This window comes from Dermacentor andersoni, chromosome 5 (genome assembly GCF_023375885.2).
Source record: "Dermacentor andersoni chromosome 5, qqDerAnde1_hic_scaffold, whole genome shotgun sequence".
Classification (NCBI taxonomy): Eukaryota; Metazoa; Arthropoda; class Arachnida; order Ixodida; family Ixodidae; genus Dermacentor; species Dermacentor andersoni.
The window spans coordinates 46,848,984-46,865,591 of NC_092818.1; the positions used below are offsets into that span (position 1 = coordinate 46,848,984).

General features: G+C 50.5%; 1 protein-coding gene across 2 annotated transcripts in view; it reads left to right on the forward strand.

Annotated features, from left to right (window-relative positions):
* LOC126530314 (sodium-dependent phosphate transport protein 2B-like) overlaps positions 1–16,608 on the forward strand; it is a 113,096-nt gene that overhangs the window by 82,122 nt on the left and 14,366 nt on the right. The window contains exons 1-2 of one of the 2 annotated variants that reach the window (XM_050177635.3): positions 4,863–5,551; positions 5,743–5,866. In XM_050177635.3, coding sequence (XP_050033592.1) covers positions 5,474–5,551; positions 5,743–5,866 — 202 coding nt within the window. In that variant the 5' untranslated portion in view covers positions 4,863–5,473. Of the gene's footprint in view, positions 1–4,862; positions 5,552–5,742; positions 5,867–16,608 lie in introns of those variants that run through there. The other variant, XM_050177634.3, reaches the window with a different exon arrangement.

The window sequence follows — 16,608 nt, forward strand, 5'->3', positions numbered from 1 at the left end:
TTTCGGTGCAAACCGAAACCAACACATTAACGCAATATTAACCGTACTATAGTTTTGAAAGAATGCTTTATCAATCTAATTAGATTTAGTTCGATCATTTGGTTCCATTTAATAGGTGTTGTGTCAAATCTACGTCCCAGTGGTGGCGCACCCGGTGGATTAAATAGCAGCGTCTCAAACGCCATGCTTTTGCTGGTTGCATGCGACTCAATCTATTCCGGGGGCCGGAAACACGTCAGAGACGTCGGGTTTGGGACACTACCTATTAACGCAGGGAATAGAAGACGTAAAGAATCGGGCACCCTAACTTTCTCAGCGGTCTTTGGACAGTTGAACTGAGCCATGGTCATAGAAAGGAGAGAGAGGAGAAAAGGGGATGGATAAAGAATCGCAATGAAGGGCGTGGAGAAACTGACAGACAATATACATAACTGACACAAAAGCTGGGTTAAAAATTAGTGGAAAAAACAAAGAAACACAGCCATGCATATAAATGGTACCAACGAATGTACTGGCAGTGGCTTGACCGGGACCAGTTGGGTTTCATTTTGGTTGTTGGGTTTCATTTTCCAGTTGGGACTCGCAAGATGATTTGTACCTAACGTCATTTAAGTGCGCAAGCTATGTGTGAAAGCTGTACGTGTCGTCGATCAATCGGGGAGACGTTTTGACATACCCGCTCGCGCGTGATCGGCGTGGATAGGCGTTAATTTCTCGGTTGGGCTTCGTGGGTCGTGGCTGGTCGGCCGGCCGGCTGGCAACGTACAGCGTGCATTCCATTCTGACCTCCGGGTCGCCATTATGGACACAATCACTTTCCGCCACAGTGCGACGTTTTCCATCTTGTGAGCTCTGACTGGTTCACGGCGCCACTACGAGCTCTCTGATTGGCTACAGAACTCAAACACGGCGGAATTCAGTGGCACCGTTCAGAGTGCGCCCCCCCCCCCTCCCCCGGCTATGGCGAGCGCCACATCTGCTGGTTTCAAGCATGCTGGCGCCGTCTTTTTTCTTTAGTTCGCTTTGCGAGACACGAGCGCTTACTTTTACGAACGGCGTGCCGACAAAGTGTGAAAGAGTTGGCGAGGGATGTAGGAGCGGCAAGAGTTATAAGAGCTCAGCGTCTGCTGTCGGAAAGGAGACCCTCGTCCCACGGGAAAGGCGCCGCGCAACGCGAGACTCAATCCTGCGGGCTCGGCACCACTAAACAAAACGAAATAAATAGATAGAGAACACATGTGGCGCTGTGCAGTCGAATTCAGGGGTGCGTGTTGTGACGCTGCGCGCCACCGGCCCCATACGCAGCTGTCTGAACGGCGCCGTCTAACTTCTCTCGGTTTGATCAAACAGCCTCGAATTGCGCCTGTGCCGAGCCAACGTGGCGAGGCGAGTGATTTGACGCGCCTACTGTGTGCGGCCTCGGAGCGAGCAATGTCTGCCGTGCCCTTTGGTTGTTATTCCACGAGGCACGTGCCTCGAAAAGTTCAACGGTGACGCGGGCGCCACTGAACGCGTAGTTGCAGCCACGAAGTTTCCTGTGCTAAAAGGAATGAAGGGGGGAGCTCCTGGCGCTCCGATCGTCCATATGCCATTGGAACGATGGTTAGTTGATGGATTTACCCATGGAGCGAGGAAACAAAATGTAGGAGGCATAGCACTACGTCACCCAAGCCGGCCTTGGCAAAAAAAAAAAAAAAAAAAACAATCTCCGCGAACCTTTTTCCCTCGAAGTATCATCCCAACACGTGAGCTCTGAGGCTTGGTGCACTGACTGAGAATGTTTGGTTCCCGGTATGCGTTTTTATTTTTTTGTTCCCTGCCGTAGCTCTGCCTGCTGAGCGGGAGAACTGAAACCTACCGCACGATCTGACACGAAGAACACGTGTTGGGCCGGCGCGCTTGGCTTCGATGGTGCCGCGAAATGCATCCTCCTAGCGCTCGACAATTTCCAGAACAGCACCCCTGGGTGGAAACCCGTGGCTGCTGTTGAGGAAATTTTCGAACGTCGCCGTATTGTCAAGTTTAGTAATGACGGAAATTCCGCCAATCAGAGATACCGTATACATGCTCTCTCTGGGCTTGCTGTGAGCCGTCAAAGCTGACAAGTAGGCGAAGTTGACGATATGGTCGGAATTAGTCGGTGTGCTGAATAGCATCGTCGTCGTGTTTCGCTGCATCTCGTGGCTACATTTCCTATGTCGATTCTCCAATTATGGACCTAAATTTTGAAGCAATCCTGCTTTTCTAAACGCTGTTCAAAGCAATAAATCTCTGCACGCATGCCTGATTACTGCAAGCTGTTGCGTTCATAACGCCATATATTGTTCAGAATGAACAGTGTGCAATGTCCAAGGCCGTATAAAGCCAATTTAGGTAAATCCATTAGCTAACCATCACTTTCATGCTGTATGCTGGCTCATACGCTATGCTTGCAGCTCCCGTTAGACACTATAGCGCCGTTGTTCCCTATGGTAATGTTGTAGGAAACTTATAGTGGCAACAGACTGACAGAATCCGTAGTTACGACAAGCTTTGTCTTGATGGCACAGTCAAGTAGCACGGAAGATGTTCGTGGTATACGCGAAGGTGGCCGTACAAACACAAGTTAGAAGGAAATAGGATAGTCGGCATTAAAGTTTCCGGCAAGCATTATGTGAGGAACTCTGGTGGCAGTGTCTACGGGTGATGTAAGCACAGTGGCCCAATCTGGCTGGCAATGGTTTTCTTTGTATGCGAATTTGCCTAAACTTCGGTCTTCCGGCTTCGAATGGTTTTGCGAACAGGTAATTTCCAAACGTAATAATTGCGTTATGCGTGGCACAATTCGCAGTGATTGTGCACGTTCGTAGAGTGTTATTGCCTTGCGCTTTCAGAAAAGAAAAAAAAAGATCGCCCGCGAAATTTAGGCCAATAAATGGCAGATAAGGAGTATACTAAACGAAGGCACAAGAACCTTCTCGAGCCACAGGCACGAACGTCAGAGAAACTCATGTGCTATCAGTTCCATGCCCACTCAACGTTCGCAGTGACAGAGAACTAGTAAATTTCGTATAAAAATCTGATAGTCGGCGTTTGGCGTTGTCCTTGCTGAGTATGCCTTTTTTGTTCTACTTGCGTCTGCGCTTGCACGCCTGTCTTTCGTGAATAAGTGCATGTAGCTGGAGCAGCGCTGCCCCACTGTGTCTCTGTGTTGTGCTCGTCGGTTTACCTGTGTCCCGACTTGTCAAATAATCTCTTAGTTACCCTTCCCTTGCCCTAAAGTTGTGGCGAATTATTTCAAGTGAGCATTCAACGCGAGATTCCATAAATAGAATCTACCCCTTTACAAGATCCATATGCACCATATCCAGTGACTTGACACGATCATGTGGGAATATGTTAGCTATGCAGTTTATTTATCACGTGTTTTGTTTGGAATAGGGGTAAGGGGGGCGGGGGACGCGATTTAATTAGTATAGCGCGGTTATCGGTTATATACAGCACATATACGTCGCGTTATCCCGTTTCCCTCTCTTTTTCATGAGCTTTAGTATTTAGGGCCCGTCATGGTTGGTATATCAATGCTACACTTGTACACTAACGAAAAAAAAAACACTAAACTCGATCACTAAAAGAGGTATCATGCGTATAATAAGTATATGTCCCAAAACATGGAGGCCATGACGTGTTTCTGGCTTTTGCAGTACATAAATGCACCTCGTCCGAGATAGGCTTATCGTTCCTGAAAGATGGCACCACGTAATACGCAAACGTGCGCTTCATGCTCATTCAAACAAAATATAATCGGGCATCTTAACTCACTTGTAAGAGCTTGCGATGAAGTGCAGCGTTAAGGTTCATGAGGGACAGTCAGCTTACGGGGAACAGGATATCGAAGACAGAGGATGAGTTATACAGGATGTGATCGCAGGAACAAATCTGTGAAATTAAACGAATAGTTGCGAGATTGTATTAGCGTTCAAAGAGACTCAGGTCCAAGGTACATAATACTTCTTAACCTGCCTTTGCTTCTTGTTGATAGCAATCGCGAAAGGAATTTGTGCCATTTTGTGTTAAAGAAGAAAGGCAATGTCCGCGTTGCCGGCGAGCTTCTCGTTCGGCGCGGTAAATGCTAAAATACCGGCGCCTCGCTGTATACGTGATTGACGGCGCCGTTGTCGTCATAACAATGCCGTTTTGTTTTCTTCAGTGCAATGCGTCTTTCCTTGAAATGCGAGCGCGGCAGGCGCGGCGCTGTTCTCAGGAGACGTCGCGAGTCATTTCTGACGCGCAGAACGCGGAGGTGTGTTCCAAGCGGAAGCCACATGCTTCAGCGCCATTCAAATTTAGCAGCAGTTCTACGCGCGACCCGACCCTCTTAGGACGTCACAGGGTTTGCCATTCGTCCGGCAAGAACACGCGCCGAAAGTACCGCAAAAGTACGCGGGGTGGAATGTCCCACGCTTATCCGTCCAGCGTTGCTACCACTTAACGTAACGCCGCGTAGTGGCAACCGCTAGCTTGGCGCCTCTCCAGCGCAGGGTCATGCTATTGCTTCCGCTATTCTACCGTCCAGTATTCACCGCTTGTTTGTTGCCTGTCTACGTGTGCAATTCGATTTTAGTTGTTTTTCTGTTTACTTCCATCTTTTATTGTCCATTTCCTTCCCTCCCGCGAAAAACGAGAAGCGTAGAGAGCGCGCCAAAATAACGATCCGCTTCCACGTGAACACGGCCCGGAGGCCACGAGACGATCACATGCGCGGCGCGTGACGTCGGCTCCGGCTCCGACCAATGAGCATCGCCCGCGCGGGCGGCGTGGAGACGAGCCCCTCTCCCGCCCTCCACTCGGCGCCGCGCTGAGCAGACGACGCGAGGGCGGCTCTTGCGCGCTGAGGACAAAAAAAGCTAGCCTCGGTCACAGGCCGGCGTGGACGCTGCCGCCTCACAGCTTTCTAGCCCGGCACCCGGGTCGCACTATTTTGAACCGGACAGAGGTCACCGTCAACGAATCTCAAACGCAACAGCAGAGAATCGCTGCGACGCGGTTCAGCGTAAAAAAATATGAAGTCGCAGCAGGAAAGCGAATGAAGGCGCGCCGATAATTCGAATGCGACAGTAGAGCGAAGGCGAGCCGAGGGGCAGAAAATGAATGACCACGAGGTCAAGTGCGCAGTTGGAGCGCTCATCGCGCTTCGTCAACGTATAAACAGAACGCCAGTGTAGCGCGAAAAACAGGGCATACGCTTTCGCGAGGGCAATGCCTGCACCGGGCAATGTAGGCTGTTGCGCTCGCGGAAAACGAGCAGTGCGCACGGTCCCGGCGCATGCAGTGCCCGGATGCTCGCTGCAGACTACGCAGCAGCAGACGACGCCGCTACCTACGTTCGTACGCCGGACGTAGCGCTGCGCACGCGCGGAGGGGCGGCTGACGTCACGGGACCTATAAATAGAGAGAGCCGCGCCTCCGGCGGATAACGTGTGCACTCTCCAAGATGCCGGCATCAAAGAACGCAGCCAAGTACACGTTCCTCCGGAGCGCGATGGTCGTCGCCCGGCCGGACAATGTGGAGGTAAGTAGGCGATAGTGTTTCTTTTTCTTCGGGGCGTCTTGGTGGATTTGGCGAGGGGGGGTGTTGTGGTTTGGACTCGAGGGGGGACTTGCAGGCGTTTCCAGGAGCGGTTCGGCGAGCGAGAGAGCGTGTGTGCGAGTGGAGACCGTTCATGCGCCGCGGGCATTGATGCGTCTGCTCCGATGGCGCAGGTCAAGATCAAAATGGGCGCCGACACACCGCAAAAGGCGGACATAAACGCCAACGCGACGCCCCAGGACGCTTCTGATCCCTGGGCACTACCTGTCCTCGAGGACCAGGGGGTCAAGTGGTCAGGTAAACCCCACGCCGGTGTGGCTCTTGGTACCTACCACTTCAGCGAAAAAAAAAAAAAGTGCGCCACTTGTGTCCCCCCTGTTTTGTGTAACGACGCGTCCGGTGTCTAGCCGATCAAGCCTCGAAGTTTTGCCACTTGCACCACGAGTCAGCGTCGTACACGTCGTCAGCAAGTGTCCGCGCTGGAGCTTCGACCGACATGGCGCCGCCCGGCGGATGGCCCATTCATTCGGCGGCAGCAGCGGCGGCGGCGTCTTCTGCGCAGCGGACTTCGGTGCACGGCGCCTGCGTTGTGTGGTGCAGACGACACTCTCGCCCCTTCCTCCGACATTTTGCCGGCGGCCGTATTTCTTCCGTTTCTCCGTTCGTCTTTCCTATTTTCTCTTTCTTTTTTGTGTTCCTTCGCTTGCGGGTCCGCTTTCTTTTACTGTTAGCACGCTCCTCCGACGCCTTCTTTGGCGATCGAGGAGCGGGTTTTTTCAGCACCACGTGAAGAATGCAGACGAAAAGCAGCGCCAGACGTCGGTGACGGGAGAAAAAAAAATGGCGCCAGACATGTGAAGAGGCCTTACAACAGCTTGCCGGCCAACAATCGGAAATTACGGCCTTCTACGCGCACGATCGTTTGTTTTATTTCCAGTTCACCGATTCGCTGCGCCCTCGGTGATGTTTTATGGCCGCCTCTTTTTTTTTTTTTTTTTCGTGCCTCGCACACGTTCATCAGCGTATGGTGGCCTCTGTACTACAGACGCTCGGCAAACGCTTTCGTTGTTTCTGTGCCTTTCCTTCAGTTTTAACTATTGTAGCAAATTTGTGTGCTGCCATCGATGCTAGCGGATTTTACACGTGGCCACACGTGTCTCTGCTGCTGGGTAACGGCAGCGTCTCTAGACGTCACTATAGAACCTGTACATTGTCGTTACTAGAAGCCTACCTCGCTACTAGTTAGTATTAGTTGCAAACTTTTAGTTAAGGTATAGATCTTAGGTGTATTCTGTCAGATGCCGTGGGCGTAGTCGTACTATTCACCTCGGGCCGCTGTGATCTGTTGATCGCATGTCAATTCTTATCGTGCAAATTCGACGTCCCTGAACCATATCGAGCACTACTTTTTGCTGCCTTTTCCCCCTTCGTGTTATATTTATCTGTGCGGTGCTTTAAGAATACTTTATCACTTCAGCTGAAACTTAACCCGTTCCGTTTTCCTGCCTTTTTTTTTTTGTTATCTGGCAGCTAAGATCGCGTTAGGTGCCTGCCTGTTCTAAATGCGGTCTTCTTTTCTATCAGGCCTCCTCGCCCCTAGCCCTGGTGCCAACGGTCCCGATGGCCCGTTTGATCCGCCCTGTTTTTCGGAAGCTTTCGTCGTCGTCTTGAAATTCCCAGAAGCGTCCTTAGTTTTGTTTATATAGCGTAGTCCTCGCCGGTTCGCTGCCCCCCTCCTTCGGTTCCCATTCATTGCCCAAACTTTTCAGGCGCATCGCTCCAACCGCTTGCGATGCTATTTCGAGATACCGTGGGCATGTAGTATACATCATGACTCACCATGCCCCTATCCACGAAGATAGCGTTTTATTGCTTATTTTTTGTTTTGTTTTGTCTGGACCCTTGATTACAATTGCGCGTCCCTCTACGCAACTAGGTTTTCAATGCCTTTTCGCACGCTAGAGGCTACGGCGTGGTTGCGACAAATTTACTCTAGAAACGCGTGCATCCCACCGCTTGCGCGGAATGCACCCGAGTTCAATGACTGCCGTTCAACTAAAATTTGAACTGTCATGCTCTCTGCGGAATTTCGCAAAGCGGAATATCATTTGAGACGATGTGCTCTGGGGACTGAGACTCCTCCGGTTTGAATTTCAGTGCACTAAATGAGGTAGTGTACCAAACTATGGTACCTATATTCCTTATCGCCGGGCTTTTTTTTTCTCGTCCACTTGCTTTTCTCTTAAACTTTGATTTCGTGAAATATTCTCGCACTAAACCTTTTTGGCACATTCGTAACCGACGAAAATGGGCTTTCGCGGTTGCACGTTTGGGAAAACACGAGGACAGATTTAAAGCAGCAGTGACATGAACTTTTAGCGTACTTAGTCATTCAATTTCTTTTTTTTTGTGTGTGTGATAAACGAATGCCAATGTCTTAGAAACGCTGGCAAACGTCACAGCGCCCTAAATTCGCGTTTAATGCTTATTCTTTAACGAACCAATTCTGCTTTCGGCGCCCGTGAGATAGATGCGTCATGACGTCGTGATCCCCTTGCTCGCCCTCCTTTCTGAGAACGCGCGCTGAACTTAGTTTATGTGTCACTTTTAGAGGCAAACTCGTGGTACCTAGTCTTACTACTACTCGCTAGCAAAATTTCTGTACTGACGTTGCGATAGTGTCGATGACGCTACGTGCAGCATTTCGAGGCGAGTTTTTTGAGTGTAAAATGAAGATACGCTGCAAGTGTTTCCCGTACTCCCAACCTTTAGGCTCGCGTAGCGTCAGTCTTTTAACGCCTAGGAACGCGTAGTTGCGATCCTACGGGAGTCGAGACATTTGAACTATTTGGTTTGATACATTTACTTTGAGCATAGCGCTTCAGTGAAGCAGACAGCAAGTATGTTCTGCTGAATTTGAACTGATTCTTTCTTTTTGCCATGTGACACATTCGCGCTTGTAGCAACCACCAAATAGCAACCTACTGAAACACAGGGGAAATCACCGCAGGTATACAGTCTCGCAGACTCCTTGTCGTTGTCACATGTCCGCGTCCGTCGAGCGCCATGCTCACAGTAATGCGTTTTTACAACTTCGAGAATTGGCGGTGTCCAAAAGATATAGCGTCTGTGACGTGTTCTCAGTTCCTCTATTGCTTCCGGCGCATACAACTTCCAAGAATCATCGCCTTCGAAATCTTTTACTCCGGGGAAGCGGTCGATAGGACACTGAATTTGTAACTTAGAAATGGGAGCGTCAGTAACACTAATTACGCAAGTTGGAAGAACCGTACGCTGCCCACAACGCCTTGATTTGTCGGTGATTCGCGCGTACAGCCTTCGACCCGTTGACAGAAACTGCACTGGGTATTTTTCTTTATTTTTGACTTCGTTATTAGTTAAGTTTGTTCAGTGATAAAGTTTGGGCCAGGAAGGGCTAAGACAACGGTTAATGAACAGGTTAAGGCACATTTAAAATTTTATTTCGCAGCGTTGCAGCAAGTGAGGTGCATGTATTGCGATAAGAAAATTTATTCACCCGTAGTCGCGCGTACAAGTGGGGTATTAACATTGACTTCAATATAACATCGCATACTGCACATACATCGCACTTGATATAAAAAAAGAGTAAACAAAACAGTAGATGGTGTCTGCTTGGCACTGGCTTTGTCACTTCCACTTCGAAAAATGTTACGGTGTACATGCAAAAAAAAGAAAAGCATTGTCAGCTTCGAATTCATGAATGGCACCCGGGATGCACGCAAGTGCAGTTTCTAGTTAGGTAAACAGAATTTGGGCATCGTTCTGGCTGTAGGGAAAACTTTGCCTGGAGTTAGGGTTAGGGCTACGGTTAGGGCTACAGAAATCCAATTAACACGTGATTATGTAAATCACGCAAACAGAATTTTTGTCGTTACCCCAGTCTATATTCCACAATGCACGTTCTTGGTCAAGGTGTTTGTCTATATAGTATTTTAGATGCTGAAATGCGCTGCATGCGTCTACAGCGATGACGAACCATTTCATCCTTGACGTGGGTCTTTTTTAACGTAATTTTGCAATCCCGAGACATCGCAAAGCAGCCGAATTGCCTTCAGTGGCAAGCAAAACTGGCCATCTCCTCCCACGATTCATTTTAATGTCGAACGTTAAGGTTGTGCTTATGAGTCGCAGATTATTACCGTAGCCAGCCGGATTAAATGTGAATTTCCCAGGCTGCCATTCATCTCGGGTTTCCATAAAGCAAGCCATTCAGTGTGCAACGGTACCTTGTAGTATGTAAGCAATATGTACGGTGCGCAATGTTGTGGCTTGCGTTGCAGTTGTGTAGGCCAGAGGTGTAGGCGGATGACGCAATAAGCAAGGCTTGCCACTTTCTGCTCTGCCTTTGGGGCCGCTTGCTCGAGACCTCTTGCCGCAGAGCTCATTTAATTATTCGTCATTTCCTGACTTGTACCTCAATCATTTTGAACAATATGCTAGTTTCGCAGAAGGAAAACCTCGCAACACTGATTTTATTTGCTACATCTTGCTAAGCGACCTGTTTATGCAAGGGGTAGTTGTTGCACTGCCTTAATCTCACGCCGTTTAAGTTTCCGAGCTTGTACATTTGCTCCACATCACCACTCTTTCTTTCGCACTAAATATCTCACGAAAGCCAATCTTGTGTCCCTGCACATGATAGACGATATGAACGCCCTGTGATTCGTGTTGCCCTGTGTTGTCCCGCTAATGAGCTAGTACTGCTAATGCATTTGGTGAATATTTCGTGTGATGTGCGCGTGCTCGTGAGATCATCGCTCGTGCCACGAGCAGCAGTCAACCAGGGAAGCAGATGCTAATCAGTCAGGGGAAACTTACTTACCCGCTTTAGGAAAACTATTCCGATACATATATTTTGACCGATAGCCTAATTGGCTAGTGACCGGTAGAAAACAGTGACTCGCATTGCTGTGCAATCTGTTACTATATAGCAATAAGTATAAACATTTGCTGTACATAGTGTAGGAGTTGTCGGACGATCTCGCCGATGCCACCAGGTGAAGGGGTTGTAGGTCGCAGAGAGGAACTTGGGAGGAACTAGTCGTACAGGATTTATTTATATTTTAAACAAGAGACATTCGACAGTCTAGCGTGACTCCCACATGGAGCACGCAAGACGAAGCATAGAACATACGAGCATGAAGCTCGAAACACTGACGAGCACGCAGCTCACGATCACAGAGCACGATGACGAGCACCCACTGGCAGCGACAAACAGCTGCTTATAAACACTCCGTGTTCTCTAGATCCCTAGGTGAGGGAAAAACGGCAGTTCACCGCCGATTCGCAGCGTCCAACGTCAACGCAGTCGACCCGCCTTTTTGGAGGGGGAGGGCTCACACACACACACGTACGCACAGCTTACACTGCCCCCACCGAGGCCAGACGGGCTTCGGAGAACTCGGGGCTTACTTCTTGACCAAAGGAGGCGCCTCTTATTCCCCAAGCTGACCCCCGCCGTGTGGCCCCCGGTTCTTCATTGTCTTGCGTCTTGAAAGGCGCGTGCGACGTTGCCGCCAGATGTATTCCTTCGGGAACTCCCTTGGTCACAGCTGCAGCTGGCTGAGAAAACGTTGAATGTCGGCATCTCCACAGGCCGTTCCTAACAATAGGTACCGATTAGTACGCAGTTATGTATGCAACAGTAAGGGACGTGTGTATTTCTAACCGGTCCAGTCCGCCCTCCTTATTTCTCTTAAACAACTAATTACTATTAGTCGGAACTTCGGAAGTGTTGACACTCGCCGAGTTGTCTTTAGCTTCGGCTAGCGCAGCCGGTATACAGCCGGAAATCCCACCGTTGTAAATGTTCAGAACTTAACGAGTGGTCGTGTTATGAGCAAGGTTGTTCACTTGGGCAGTTCGATCATGTTTCATACTGAGAACGACAAACACGCACGAGCGAGCACACGACACAAGTGCTCGTGTCGTCTGCTCACCCATCCCTGTCTTAAGTGCTGTTTTCTGTATGTCATGGGCCCGCGCTCTTTCATCACGTGCATCATTTCCGACACTGCTACAAAACTTGGGCCAAGCTCCGGGCATCAATCTGCAGCGGTTAATTGGCGCTTACGCGCCAGTAACGATTGACAAAATAAAACATCCCAGTGACACATCCGGATACAGAAACTTGGTGGCTGCAAATTCTGAACACCTCCTTTTCGTTTCTTCTTCTTTCTCTTGCATTACTGGGAAAGTGGCGGTTTGGAGTTTAAGTGTCCGCAGGTTGCGCGCCAATCAGCCGGCCATCCACGCTTCGCACGTAATCACTGTGTTCACGTGCGGCCTTAATTATGCGCACTTTCGCAACAACAGTGCGATTGTACACCAAATTTTAATCCTGCAGTTGTACCGTCGCCAAACTGCAGCGTAGGTTATGGGGGACGTTGTGTGTGCGCGTGGGCGAGGGGGGGGGGGGGTGTTCAATTTTAACACGATACCTAAGGACCCGAGTCGCAGACAATCCGGCGTCCCGCGTCGGACGTCGCCTTGTAAAAAAGAATTTCTAACCAAATCTCGAACCACGCATACCCAACCACTTCTCTACCACCAAAGTTGCTCATGCCTTGTGTTTCATTCTTTACAAAGTTATTCCTCGGAATTCTGAGAACAGCAGCCCACAAACAAACGTAATGAAAAAAAAAAAAAAAAAAACACGGATAGCGCATGTCCTTTATGTTACTCTTAGGCTAAAAGTGCGAAACAATAACAGGAGATCGACCGCGTTTCTACCAGAAAGCTCGCCTTCGGGCATAGCGTTCGCAGCCAGCGTTCCCCGGTACACGTTGCGATTACACAAGCTGCAGTTGACGGGTAGCATGAGAAGCAGCGAGGGTCTTTGAACGCTGTCGCGTCCCACTCTTAAAGGCGAAGCGTCCTCCAATTTTTGACTGCCCGGGGGTCGGTTAACGTGAACCCAATGCCCGACACGCGATGCATTCCGCCCTGATCGATGTGCGGCTGCCGCGGCCGGTACGCGTACCTGAGACCTCGTGGTCGACACCGCGCATTGTCATAGCCACCGTGCCGGTTACGATCGAGGTGCACTGCCCGAGAGTTGTACACAATTTCGCGTCCGTTAGGAAGCCGCACGGCGCGGTTCCGCGACCCTGTCACGGCTGGGAGCGGTTGCGTATACGCCGATGCCTGTACGCGCCTGTGGCGGGCGACGTCCGTCCACCGACGTCGCTTTGGTTTCCTGTGCCGGCGCGCCTTCCTCCCACTACGCCGCGCGCTCGCCGTACGTTCACAGGTGCACGAGGTGAACACGTGGAGCCACCGGCGCGGTCTGCGCGGCCATCTGGCTCCGGGGCTTGGCTTCCACTGTCGTCTGCCCTGTCGGCGCGCATGGGCGTTGTAACGTCTCGGCGCTGCGCGGTGTATACGCGTGTATCGCGGTCCTCTGGCGGCGACGAGCGATGCAAACGAAGCACAGCGTGGCGGGCTCGCTCTCGCCACGCGTTCGTGGCGTTCCCCTATGTAGTTTTTCCTCTACGGACGCATCGAGCGGGCCGCGAAAGTTCTCGATTTTATAAGCGATTTATTTGCCGAAGTGCGTTGGTCTGGTAACAGGTGCGGAGCGGTTGTGGCGTAAGGTTGAGATTTGGAGCGATTGAGACCCCATGTTAGCCGTGCTTCTTTATTACGTCAGTCGTGCACCGGTGAGCTGCGCGGGCGGGAGACACCGAATTTTTGAGCGTCCCTAACGTTGATCGGTTGCAGTTTTCCAATCTGACATTGTGGGTTTTACGAAGCAGACGTGTGTCCTCGTGCGAAGAGGTGACGGCAGCCAGACGTCGCTGGTTATCCAATCTTTCTTTGTGATATGCGACGTTTGCGGGTATACGTGGAGCAGGTCTATGTAACTTATGCGCAACTTCAGAGATGCTCGCAGATATTGTAGGGTCGCTGACTCTCGCATACTCGTAGTGCTCGTCGTGATCACTCTTGCAGCAGCTAGAAATGTGGCCAATCTGAATGCTGCTTACGCCTGAGACGAACTGTCGGGATTCTTTTTTTTTAAATAGTGTACGCTGACGATATTTATGAACGAAATTTATTTATATACTTCATATTTATATTTATTAATTTATATACACGTAGAATGTGAAAACGGTCGTTTATTGTCCTTCAGCACTTTGTGTAGGCTTGTGGCTACATCGCTCCAAGGTATTCAGGTTCAGGGGCGTCGCCGGCTACCCTTGGCCTCTCTACTTGACCCCTCATTTAGTTGTCACATAGACGAACTTGCCCATGCTTCGTCCACAGGATCGCGCCGGTAGCAGCATTTGTATCACGATAGAAAAAAAAAAGTGCGCAACTATACACGTACGAAGAAGGAAAATGGACAACACAGCGTTAAACTCGCGCCTCCACTTTTATTGAAGACCTAGCAATGCACATGCCTCACAATTACAGAAGTAAATAAGCAAAGCGTAATAAGTAGTGCATTCTTTTACTTCTGCCGTGTCGGTTTCTACTCGTTGATATTTTACGTGCGAAGCGTGATATACATATTATTGGTAGGTCTTCAAGAAAAGTTTAAATGCGAGTTGAGCGCTGCTGTGTTCATGTTCTTTCTTCGTATGTACAAAGTTCCGTACCTTTTCCGCCACGCATCTGCACCGACAAGCCCTCAAATGTCTGCTCTGGGGAGCGTACCGCCAAGTATACGCGAGCTAGGTGTGAGCTGCCGCATACATTACAGCGACAGCGGTGTACCGCGACACAGCGGTACACCGCGGTGTCGCGACAGACAGGCGGTGTCGGTGTCGACAGACGGTGTCGCGGTGTCTGTCGCGACAGAGTTGTACCGCGACAGACGTCTGTCGCCGGTTCGAACTACGGGTGCTACAGTCCATGCGAGACTGCGAGCTGCCCTACTCCACTGCAGGACTGCGCGCGTCTAGCTGCCGTATTAGCGCGGGCGCTAAATGATCTCGCGGAGTCACAAATGCCCGCACTTCCAGTAGAGAAACAGCTCAGTCAGCATGCGCTTCGTGAAATACCGAACGGGGAGAGTCGGTCTTCTCAACCTGTTGCTCGTATCTTCGTCCTCTCCCTCAAGGTCGCGAATTGACGACACCATCGGAGTCACGCGTTTCGCGAGCACTGGGGGCGATAGAACGATTGGGCAAAGGATCGCCTCTCGGTGCCAAAATCTACTTGGCCCCTCACCCGCGCGTCTCATAACAGGTCGCCGCCGTTGCGTATCCAGCGCCCTTAGTAGCGCGACGGCCGTACACGGAAAGCTCTCTCTCTCTCTGTCGAGTTCAACGCATGTGCTTCTGCTTTCTTGAGGATCGACTCACTTCTCGTGGCGCCGGCAGCTGGTGCGGTGCCAGGTGTCTGCGCGGTCGCGCCCACCGTTGCGCGTCCTGCTGAAATATCGCCCTTGCCCTGACAGCTGCGTTTGAAGAGGAAGGCAGAAAAGCAGAGCACGACAAATGCGTCTGCGTCCCTGGCCTGGCGCGCCTTTGAATCTGCGTAGGGGAGAGGGGGAGGGATAGCTGTCATGCGCACCTGACATCACTGGCGGTGACGAGCTCATTTTTTTTGTGCAGCGACGCCAGAGAGGCTCCTGGGGCTCGAAATTGCAGCCTCGGTTTCGGCGCCGCGCGTGTATTTAACCCGAAATTCGCAGCTAAAGAAGGTTCGCCACATTCCTCTTTTCATCGAAGTTTTCGTACCGGCAGGGCTGTGTCAACATTCGCGGCAGTCAGCAGAGACGCATCTGACGCTCCAGTTGGCAGCGGGGGCACTAGCGGTTCAACTGTTTACTAGACAACGAAACCGATCTCTCCGTTCCGTCAAGTTCTGGTGGATCAACTAAAACAGTAGGTCCGTCGCTGTATACAAGTTCAGGAATAAACGTATTCTGTAACATAACGATGCCGAGCAGTCCTCGGCATATCGAAATACAACCGAAACATGAAAACGCAAAACCTTAAAAATTCGTGCATGGACTCAACGTAGCGTTGGACTATAGAGAGGGTTAGTTTAGCGCAATTACGTATCGCGTATCGAAGTTCTAATCAAGCCCTCTAATGCCCCCCCCCCCCCCCCCCCACAGACACACATTTGGCACGTTTTTACGGATTTTCGGACTTTTGTTTCGGGTTTGACGTGCCGAGAGGCATACGTGTCGCCTGTAGCTTCCGAGATTAATGATACTCGTGTATCGAGAATATGATTGGTCGAGGTCGCGCTGTCACGATTCCATTCCACTTTCCCATCTTGGGCTTCATCGGTGATCCGACCCGCGTTCCGGCAGCGTTATCACCACAATTAGCCGATCGTGAGCGGCTGATGATAAAGAACGCAATCGGGCGATACGAGTACTTGCATACTATATCTGCCCGATGTTCGCGTAATCAGGCTTCCCTGACAATGCGCATACGTAGATCGATCGCATATCCTGCGATGCAGATTTCTCATGGCGCGTCGCGCGCATTTCTGTCGGTATTACGCCCCGAGCACGTGCCAAGGGTGCGATTCGTTTGGTCGCCTTCCTATTCGGGTCGTCGGGGGCGACAAGCTGATGGGTCGTCGCTTATCTGTCGTCCAGACACTGGCTCAGCGGTCCCTCTCTGTGTACTGACGCTGTGGCTTTTTTTCTTTCTTCTTTCTTGCTGTTTTCTACCGCGCTAAGTTTGTCTCGGTATGCCCACGCTTCCTGATGGCGTTTGCCGACGTTCGCTAACTTGTACAGTAATCTTCTGCGCACCGTTTATGGCCTCATCTTTTTTTAAAGTTTCGTTTCCAACTGCGACCGTTAGACTACGGACGGCATGATCGCTTTAGTACGTGCGAGTTTGGTTGATAGCGTTACCTGCCCGCTATGATGCAGTCGCTACGAAAAAAAAAAAAAAAAAAAACCTGCCCCTCAGTTTTCTTTGTCTCATCGTTCTCTGTGATTATCTGCCGCCCTCCGCAGCGTTTCTTTTTGCCTAGGCACTTAGGTGAAATATTTGTCATCTATTCTACGCAACACGTGA